Source organism: Pagrus pagrus (assembly GCF_965226575.1).
Source record: "Pagrus pagrus genome assembly, chromosome: 17".
Lineage (NCBI taxonomy): Eukaryota > Metazoa > Chordata > Actinopteri > Spariformes > Sparidae > Pagrus > Pagrus pagrus.
Genome location: NC_140201.1, coordinates 23706336 through 23717523, shown reverse-complemented (window position 1 = coordinate 23717523; position 11188 = coordinate 23706336). Strand labels below are relative to the sequence as shown.

The window sequence follows — 11188 nt, the reverse complement described above, 5'->3', positions numbered from 1 at the left end:
TGTCTCCCTGGGCATGCTGGAGCAGAGTTGGTGAATTTGCCCATGTCTCTTTCGAGTGTAGGTTGACAACAGCCAGTCGTACGGCAGAGACCATGAGGTAACAAGGGAGGGACAGCAGTCTGTGGATGACAACAGGTCAAACAGAAAAGACGAGAGGGAGGAAGAGAAGAAGAAAGAGGAGGAAGTACAGTCGTGCTACAGAAATAAACAACCTCCTGAAGCTTGGACCTCTGAGAGAGGGTGAGTGTGATCTCATGACTGCTCAGCATAAGAAGATTTATTGGTGACGTTTTGTCTATATTTACAAACATGATGTACCCCATTACTTACAGTGTTATGGGCTTGCGTCACATATTGTGTTGTGGAAACTGTTGTCTGTCCACCATGTTGGAGAGGCCAAGGGTTGGCCGTCTGCACCAACAGAGCCCGTCTGTTGTGGGGTTGAAGCCAGGAAACTACCTAGCTTCCGCTGCGCCTGCAGAGATTCATTTACACCAACCATCAGAGCCATTCACATGGAGCGGCAGCACGTTTCACTCTCTGACACTGACACCACTGGAATGAGTAGCAAATGTACAGTACATAATTGTACATACATAGTGTTAGTCATTCAAGAGAGTCTGCCAGAGTGAATGAAAAAAACAGACTATAAAAAGAAAAGTGCCCAGCACTTTTCTTTTTATAGTCTACTGATAAGCTGAGAAAACATATATAAAGGATTTTAAATGCTTTGCAGATTTATTATGAACTGAGTACTTTCCAGAAAGTTAAAGGGTAATTTCACAATTTTTCAAGTCTATCTTAAAACAACAACTAGGTACTCATATAAACATTAAAACAACCCTTGTCTGCAAATCAATCCTCCGGTTCATACTGGCCATTAAAAAATTCTTCCCTGATTCTACAACAGTAATATTGTAGTACACAATACCATTTCTTTAAATAAATAATTAAAGGCTAAATGGGCTAGAAGCATTGCAGAACAAGGTTTTATGTGAGGATTTTATGTTTGTTAGGCAACAGAGGTTTATTATGCTCCTGTATGTTTTCACCCATGACCCTTGTATGAAACTCCTGTATGGAGGATGGGTCTCAGCCCAGAAAAAAGACATTAACTTTTGGTGCTGATTCGGAGAAAGGGAAGGTTTCAGGAATTTTTCTCGCTTCATCTAAGGGTGTTTTTTGACACTTTCTCAGGAATAATGCATGGATCTTGAAGAAAGAAGTCAGGCATATTGTCTATTTAAACTGTTTATCATGACACCTCCCAACAAACTTCAAACCTTAATAACAACTGCTCTAAATCTGTTAGTAATACACTATATTAAATGGTATTTCAGAATTCTAAATGATAAAACAATAGTTAGACATCAGAAATGAGTCATTTAATCCATGTTGAAATAATAACAAGAACAGCAATGGCTGTCTCTCACTTTTTACTGAAATTTAGTACTGCAAACATGTAAGGTGGGACACAGTTCTGTTATTTATTTGTCTTAATTGAAGAGCACACACGAGCCAGACACGCTCAGTACTTCTGATACCCATCAGAAATAAACACCGCTGCGATGCGATGCAGGAGAGTGCAGAGAGGTACCATCTGTGTGTCTCTTTTTGGTTTGGGAGAGTGTCTGTGAACAAATCCCTGTTGTGACTCATGTTGACGCTCATCACAGCCTTCCTAAAAGAGTGAGTCATCCTCACGCCTGCTCGCTTCTCTGTCTGTTCAGTCTGTCTGAGGGACAAAAAGACAAAACGGAGGCAGCAGCGTAGTCGAACGCTAAACATTTTTTTTTGCTTGCATGAAGGAAGGCAAGGGCACCTAGACTCAAATCTTTGGTGTGAATATGTGCTGCACGAAAGGCCTGAATGCTGTATAGTGTAGAGGTATAATGTCCCGGCAAAGTGTTCTGCTTTCATTAACTTGAGCGTTTTTCAGGACTGTAAAAGCCACCATTTATGATACCTGCCGAGTTTATCCAGCCGTGAAGCCTGTAGTGAAAATAGAAGAAAAAACAGCCGATTATAATCAGAAGGATTGTTTGTCGTAGGAATGTGTTTTGATTTTCTCTGTTTTTTCATGCTTATTTGGAGCAGCAGCTGGTCTGGGCGCAGGGTTTCCCTCCCTCTCCGGCCTGTTTTTATTGGCCGGCTGAAGCAAACCCCGGACCTTGGGCCACATCGTAGGCTCCCCCTTGTTTGTACTCGGTGGTGGTGTGAGCTGTGATGGGGTTATAAGGCAGTGGGAGGGTGGGGGTCTGGTTTTGGCTTATGAAAGCGTCTCTGTTGAAGCTGAAGTGGGTGCCTCGCTGAGGGACCCTCAGTGTACATGGAGGGGTGTACCCCGGGCCCAGCTGCCACAGCGTGAGCTCACTGTGTAGTAGAGGCCAAACAGATAGCGTACTTACACTGGATAAATACAGGCACTAAAAAGGCGCTTACAGGTGCTAAAGGGCCCGCAGCCTGTCTGTCAGCTCCAGTTACTCTCATATTGATTGTGACCATCATCCCGAGAGGAGCAGCATCAATAGACAACTGACAGGGAAGCGCTCTGTGGATGAAACTGAAACCTCTTGCTCTCTTCACACCCACAGATCAAATGAGAAGGATACTATCATGCATGGTGGAGGTGGAGGGAAGTGCCAATGTGAGGATTGTGGATTCCACCTTAAGAATTCCAGTGTGCAGCAGAAGTGCACCCATCACATCACAGAATCACCACCATATAGCTGCACACACTGTAATGTTTCGGTTCAAGCCAAAGGTAAGGATAGACAGTTATGATGAAAAATATGTATATATTTTTTAGAAAAGCTTTGGATGTCAGTGCATACAGTAAGAGCTCAAACTGTCTTTTATATTTTACAGGAAGCCTCACTGAGCATCTGGGATCTAAGGCACATGGAAAAGAAACCTGTTGTTACCCAGATGGCACAGACAAAGGTGCGCTATGTTGTTCATTTTTACTGTATGAGTGTGCTTCATATACTATTAAGAAAGTGCCAGTGACGATATTTTTGATAACATTACATGTCTTGTGCCGATTATGCCACATTAGCTTACTATTAGCAATCAAATTAGCTTCAGTGTAATTTTGGTCAAAATTGAGATATGACTTAAATTTAACCTGTGAATGTCTCTTTTACCTTGTGACAGATTATTCAATCTTGCTCTATCTTAGAGAAAAAACTATTTGAAAATTGCAATAACCTCAGCTGCAGCTCCTGTGGTCTGTAACAGCGTCTGTACATCCCATATTCTAGCTAGGACATTTTAACAAATTGTTATCATTTATTTCAGCAACTGAAAAGTATACAGTGAAAATCTGGAGGGACATCAGGCCATATCTCAAGGCAACATATCTCATTAGCTAACATTAGCATTCAACCACTTCCTAGTTAACATTGCTGTTTGAATACATTCAGTGAGTTTCACTTCCAGGCTTAAGATGTGTGTTGATATTTTGAAATTAACTTGTGCCTTTCCTAACGTATTGTGCAACATGTGTCAAACAGTAATATTAGACTTTGTTTATCACACGTTACATTACATTACATTATTGTTAAATATGTTGTTTTACCTTGAAATATGACGCAATTTCCCTCTGGATTATACTTGAACAAACAAGAAGCGGTTAAATGATAACAATTTGTCAGATGTTTAGTGTCTGTGAGCATGGACTCATCTTGTGTTGCACCTTGAGCAACCAATACCCACCGTGGGAAAATGTTTGCAGCCTACATAGCTAACTAGCTGTACATAGCCACCATTCAACTGGAGAATGTTGAACATTTTAACAATTTGATTCTTCATCCAAAACACAGCGAGCAGTGGACACTCATTTGGTTAGCTAGACTGTTAAACATTCCAGTTATCTTAAGTTGTGTAGAAAAAAAGAAGCTGAATATTCTAAATTGTGTTATCGATAACATATATACAACATAATTGACTGAAAAGTTGTATTAACTAATTAACTGGTGCAACATACAGGATGCAAGTTGCAAGATAAATAGAGCACATCAAGTTATTGGCTCCATCTAATTAATTGATAACAAGATCACAAAAGATCCTTTTGATGACAGTTATATAACAATATAACCGGAGCCACATATATTTTCTTCCTCCAAGACTTAGAATTGATTATTGGCCCCACAGTGAACTAATTCTGTCGTCTTATATAATTTGTCATTTTGATTGAGCTTCAACATTTCACATTTGTTTGAAGAGAAATGTAAACACTGGTTAACAGCGTATCAAGATCTTGGGCGTACAAAATGGAAGATATGTGAGGGAAGGTTTGCCACGAGAAACAAGGGAGAGGCTCAAACACGTTACACCCAGGGAGTGTGTACTCAGCTGGTACCAACTGGCCACAACACAGCATATTCACACCTATAAACTCTGTACACATTAGTGCAGTTAAGAAGGTTATGATTAAAATAACACAATTTTTAATTCCATTGAGAAACAAATACTTTAACATAGTGTTTCTACCTGAATGTTATGCTTCACAGGTTAGAAAAAACAGTTCCAACCAGGAAGAAATCTCTTTGTATGCACAGGCGATGACTGGCCAATAACAGCCTTGTACAACTCATACTGAATTGTTCACACTAAACAATGGAGTTTGTTGATAGTGTGAGAAAAATGGATGTGTTTTTTACCCTTCCCAGGAGTCCGTGAAGAACCTTCAACTAACCCAGATAGACAAAAAGATCATGGCTACTCTGATCAGAGGAGAAGTGGACCCGATGAGGATGACAACGCAGAGGACAAAGATGGCAGATGTGCTAAAGACAGGTCCAAGGCGGCTGAAAGCTCTCACACTGCCTCCTCTGATAGTGAGAAGTCGATGGAGCCCGAACCCAGCCGGTCTGCCCCGGTTCCCCCCAAGGATTCTACTCTGAAGAGCTCTGCCAGTGCCAGGAGGGCTCTGTTCGCCCGCAGACGCCTTGACGCTTCAGCATCGGCGTCCTCAGAAGGCTCCCACTCGCCAACCGCTCCGTCCCTGATCCCGCAGCGGGAGCCGTCTCCACCTCGAAACCCGTCACCCAGGCCTCGCCAGCCCCCTGCTCCCCCTTCCTCCCTCTCCCCATCCAGTTGTCATGTCTCCACCTCTGCTCTGAGACCGACGTCCCCTGTCAGAGGTCTTTCTCCTATAATAGTCCAGTCCCATGGATCTGAGTCCTCTGGGCCTCCAGGTTCCCTGGCAGACACCTCTGCTCAGTGTCACGCCTGTCTTTACCCAAGAGAGCGACCGTGTACAGCACGACTGGTGAGTCACTTCAAAAAAAACATGGTGACATAACATCTTCTGCAACATTTGCATGAGTTTTCTACATCTCACCTCACGCAGCCTTTGTTTTTATCTCAGTCTCAATCTGTCACGATGCCGTGTTTTTGTCCTGTGTATAATTAACGCTGGTCACATCGTGGCTTTTGCTCAAACCGCCGTCTTCACTCACCTGTGACTTGATCCATCTCTGTTAGTTTAGCCTACAGTTTTAAATAAATCAGCTTTTGGCTCACAAAGCTAATCTTGTGTGGCTCAGTTAAATCCCAGTAAGTCAACATCTAGAACAAATATAGATAGGCTGGTACATATGAGGTTATTTTAAAGTCGCACATTTATTGGAAAAGGAAGGAAAGGCAACTCTCTTGTTTTATATCAGTCAGACCGTGGCTGCAGCGCTGAGCCTTAAAATAATGCAGGAGAGCTCCCAAATAGACACAACATGTTTTCCCTGGGCAGCCGCTGATAAAACGAGAAGCAGGCCGATCGTTAAATACCGAAGATTGGAACCACATGTCGACGACGTAAACAACGTGGGTGAATATCTCAGTTCACCCTAATAAAATAAGAAAAAAAACATGTCTAGTCCAAACTTGTGGTTATGTTATGGTCTAACCTCACCACTTCCTTCTCACACTAATATAGGTCTCAGAGGAGTAGTTACTAATTCACATTCTCCACAGGGCTGTTTTTCACATCCGTGCTCATTTCTGTTCATGTTAGCCACATCTGTATCTCTGTTTGGTAAGGGAGGACATTTTTTATACGCCTAAATATTTGATTTGTACATATATGAGCTCCTGAAGATATATTTAAAGGAGGGCCACAGTTGACTTGATCTATATTTTTTCTTGTACAGATTTCCTCACCACACATAATTTTACAAATTTTATTGTTTCAATATTAGTTACGAGCTATTGCAGTACATAAAAATGCCAAGGATATGTTTAAGGTAACATAGAAACAGTGATGATGTTCGCACTGACAGGTTGATTTCAGCTGTGAAATAAATAATACGTAGCTCTGCACATTCCCTTAATAACCAAATGTAAGGGATTTTTTATCAAAAATGTTTGCTCATGTCCTGCAGATAATACCAGTTTAGCATTATCAGTTTTACATCAGTATCGGCTTCACAAATCCAGAATCGGGGCTCTAATTTATACATCACTGCTGTAAGATATTAAAGTCAAGTTTTTGAATTGCCGCTTGTTGTCTTTAAAGTAAGAATATGTACCTTTTGAACTGAGGGAATATCACAATTTTCAAAGTTCAATTCATAAGCAATAAAATGCACCATTAATCAATGCAACAGTGGTTTTACTACTGTAGTCTTACTTGGTCTGGTACGACTAGTCGCTTATGGTGGCTAATCAAAACGCTTAGACAATGGAAAACTAAACCGTGTGCTTGCAGCGGAGTGGGTCTTCTGTTACCATAGTTACTTTTGCTAGCTGTCAACTCAGCATGAGACCTGTGAAAATTATAAATGATCGGAAAAGACGCAGTAAATTCACTATCACCGGGGGACGTAGACCTTTTTTTCCCCCGATAACACTACATGAAATGTACACAAATGTGTTGAAGTCGTCAGGAGGGGAGCTAGTTAGTTGTTAGCCACCGGTAGGCCTGTGGTGTTTTTGGCTAAGGGAGCTAACAGCTACAGAGCTAATAGAGCTAACAGCTAAATAAACAGCAGGACTTGGAGTTTCTCTTCAAATGAACATGTAGGTTTAAACAGTGAACTGCTGTTTAATGTGACAACCAACAAGTGTACAGTAAATAAATGTACTAAAGTACCTCTTAGGTAACAACTATAGATGAGATAGATAGATATTTTAAAGTAGAGAAACTACATTCTGATTTTGGGTGGGGGCTAACCCCAGCCCCTCACTTCGAGACGGTTAAAATTATTTTTCAGGGTGGTTCAGGGACGGTGGTGAAAAAAGTTATTTTGGAGCCCTGTAGCAAACTGTCTTGTTCCTCATCATGACAAGTCTGCAATTCAAGGCTGCAAGTGGGTTAAAATGAATTATAAAAATACTAAAATACTTCCTCAACTGTTTCCATGGATATGAATTCTAGCAAGATAAATCTATTTATACACTCCAACATCCAACGAGGATCCAACATCTGAGGTGCATCCCCCTGTTTTTAAATTAAACTTTTCCTGGCTGATTATAATAAGCAAATTCATTAAAATGTTACACATGGTACATTTGGACCACAGCCTATAAACTGTACGTACATTGTTTAACTTACATGGGTAATCTGATTTTCCTGCTTTAATTGTTTTCCTTTACTTTTACATCGTCACCTCTATATTACCGTGAAGTATGATTAATCTTCGGAGCAAAGTCTGATAAAGCTTGCATAAAATGGACTTCTGGATTTGAGCAGCCCTCGGCACCTCCCAGGAAGGAGCTTGTTAATTCAGTGAGTCTGCAAATGTGGGGAAGTCCAGACATTTGGATTCAACCTGAGTACCTCCACAGGAGAGCTGTTTGTTGTTTCCTGCCTGCGGTCTCATTCCCCTCACTCTGAGTCAGGTTGCCTAACAATGATGTCTTTAAAGAGGAATTCAACAGCAGCCTAAAACAACAGTGTCCTACTTACCTGTGTTTATTTCACCATTGAAACCACCATTGTCAAAAGTTGAACTGGTAACCACAACCAGCAGTGATGTCATGGGGTTTACCAAGTGCTGGTGAATATGATATTTGCAACACTCTTTGATCTCACCACCGCACCAGTCACATGGTTCATGTAGCTCTCCATAGTTCCAGACAGCGCTGTTGACTGAAAACATGGGGACAGATTTGATGTTTTTAGCATAACACGACTATGAAAGATGGAGCTGTAGTTTAGCTGAGGACTGGCCCTTTTTGTAGGATTGGTGTTTTTAATAAAGGAAAAAACTTCTGAGAACTTAATAAACGACTTATTCCTTTATAGAACTCACAGAAAAGAGTCGTGTAGTCAGTGTTTGTGTCAAAAACGTACATTTTGTCCTGAAGTTTGTACAGTGAATAAATCTTGTATAATCCCTCTGATATCTGTTCTGTTTAATTTTGGATGGAAGTACTGTACCTCAATTTTGAGGTACTTTTCCATTATCTGCTCCCTTCCACTCCAGTACATTTCAGAGCCATGCAGGCTATTGTACTTTTATCACACTGCTACATTTTTGATGACTTACTCGGCGCAGTCAGATTAAAATATAATCAAATGTATTTTTAATATTATGGATAAAATGATCACAGTGACAGATGATTCACAACACAGCCAGCAGTATGTGTAGTGAATCGCTCCACCTTTGCCAGCTGCTCCATTAATGTACATATTAAAACATCAGTGCTTGTAATTCAAGGAAAAACACAGATCTGGGGTCTGTTTGATAAACTCTGAGCTTAAATCTAATAACAGAAGATAAACTCTGCATGCCAACCATACGCCAGTAACTGCAATTAATTTAACGTTAATGTAGTCCAGCTAACATCTGATTACAGTGAAGTTAGTTAATGAAATGTTGACGTTAACTCACTAGCTAATTGTAATTATTATCTAATTAGCTATTATCTTACAACAAGCCTTCATTAGAACTGGCCGTGACATGCGTCCATGGTACTGTTGCAACACTCATATTCAATGGCACTGGGCTTACCACCACAGCAGTGTGAGGTTAAAGGGACAGTTCACCCCAAAATCAAAAATACATATTTTCTTACCTGTGGTGCTACTTATCCATCTTTTGTTTTGAAGTTTTGGAGATATCAGTCATAGAGCTGTCCGACTTCTCTTATAATAATATAAGCTATAATGGAACGAGATGGCGCTCGGCTTGTGGTGCTCAAAGCAGCAAAAAAAGATATGTTTAAAAAACTCAACAGCAGTGTCTCCCTCCAGAAATCATCTCAACCCGCATCTTCGCACGGAAGAGAGGCTCGTTAGCTAAGTTCGCTAACGTCACAACTGAGGAGGACATCATTAATGTTAACATCCTGCCCCATCATGAGCACGAGCCTCTTGGCCATGAGTAGACACATGCTTTGTTCTGCTCAGTGATACAGTTGGCAGGTGTAGTTTGGTAGAAGGAAAATAGTTCCTACATGAAACTGCTTGCAACAACAAGGTAATCATCTGGAGTGCTATCTTGTTCTGTTATATTCAAGAGAAGGTTGATATCTCCAAAACCTGGCAACTTACACCAAAACAGTATAGATGGTAAGATAATACTACAGGTAAGAGGAACAATATGTGTTTTTATTTGGGTGAACCTCCAGAGGTAAGTCTCTTTTTGCTGGTCACCACCTCGCAGCACCTCACCTTCCCTAGCGCTTTTAAAAGTTATTTCAGCACCAAGGCCAAGCAATCGGTGAGTCATTGCTCCTGATTGACACCATCAATAGTTACGGTTATGGCCGCAGCAGCACTGCTCATTTAAATCTGCCTCATTGGCATTCTGTCTTTACTGTATTCTGTTCATTTTAGCGGTGTAGTGACCTAGTTTCCCTGCAGAGCCATTCAAGTTTCATTTCTTCTCGTTTTGTTCCAGTCTGTGGACGAGGTTGGTCTGACCCACATCACCCCACATCCCACACGGCCCCGGGGAGCCCACAACCTCCTGAGTCACCTTCCTCTGCACTCCCAGCAGCCGAACAGGGCCCCGAGCCCCCTGATTCCCATCGGGGGGATTCACATGATTCAGCCCAGGTCCTTCCTCCCACTGTACAGCCTGGTGAGCAGCCCCACAGCAGCCACGGCTAACCCCGCAGGGACATCCTGGAGACTAAGTGACGCTCCAAAGGCGAGGGCTTCTCTGCTGCAGCGCCAGGATACTCTCAAAGAGACGTCGCCCAGCAGCCCAGCCAGCCCGCCGCACCCCGGGGCGTTAGGGGGAATGTCCGGGAGCAGCCGATCAGACGCTCTATTACACAGAAAGAACCGAGGATGCTTCGGCGTCCAACAGCCGTCGAGTCCCAGGACGGAGACGAGGCGTCCGGAGGTAAACACAGACGCACATGTCACAGAGAGGTGTGTTTGCCCCGAGACCACCCAAGGCCAAAAAAAGGCTCCTTCCTCCCAGACACAGCTCTGATTGGAGGGAGAGTCTGATGGGACAGTGCAAGAGACTGAAAGTCTAAAGACCAGAGGCTGCTGTAAAAACACAGCCCTGGTTTGGAGTTTTAAAGGCAAGAGCACTTCAGCACCGCTTCTGAATGACGCTATTATGTAATTATATGAATAATATATATAGACACTATGTTAGATATGCAGTATGTTTTGTAAATCTTTTTTTACCCTCTTGTTTGATGTCATCGGTGTTAATTTATTTATGTGCTATTATGCAAATTCTGTACTATATGCAAAAGCAGCTGGAATGAAAATAGACAAAGTTTTAATCAGTTCCCCTATTAACCCCTTTGACAGCTCTAATATAATATTGCTGTGTTAATGTACTGTATTACCAAAATGGATATAGAAAGGTACTACAAATATTTATTCACCCCGACCAGTATTTTGAAGTGCAATTTTATGTCAAGATTGTGGTTTGAAATGTCATTCTTAAGAGGCTGTGATTATTATGATTTGTCAGTTTTTGTTGTTGTTCTTGTTGTTGTCTTTTGTTTGTGTTCAAAGAAGCAGGGTTACGATCACCTCCTTTTCTAATGTCTTCAGGAGGAGAAGTTTCAGACGAAGACATTCGGAGTGCACTGACTAATAATTTGATATCCAGAGGAAACCTGTTTTCACGTACATGGTAGCTACGGTACCGTTTTTTTCATAAACAGATTACATGTATTTTTGTGTTGTTGCTTTTATAAATGATACAATCACTCTGTCATTTTTCATGTTTACCATTAAACTTCTCATTTTTACAGATTTATATTAAAA

The 11188-nt window shown here is 41.5% G+C and overlaps 1 protein-coding gene across 4 annotated transcripts in view; it reads left to right on the top strand.

Annotated features, from left to right (window-relative positions):
* The window catches only part of hivep3a (HIVEP zinc finger 3a), a 45738-nt gene extending 34550 nt beyond the window's left edge, over positions 1 to 11188 (top strand). For all 4 annotated transcript variants that reach the window (XM_084378598.1, XM_084378596.1, XM_084378597.1 and 1 more), the window contains 5 exons: positions 62 to 240; positions 2595 to 2764; positions 2869 to 2943; positions 4674 to 5275; positions 9849 to 11188. In XM_084378598.1, coding sequence (XP_084234724.1) covers positions 62 to 240; positions 2595 to 2764; positions 2869 to 2943; positions 4674 to 5275; positions 9849 to 10391 — 1569 coding nt within the window. In that variant the 3' untranslated portion in view covers positions 10392 to 11188. The remainder of the gene's footprint in view (positions 1 to 61; positions 241 to 2594; positions 2765 to 2868; positions 2944 to 4673; positions 5276 to 9848) is intronic.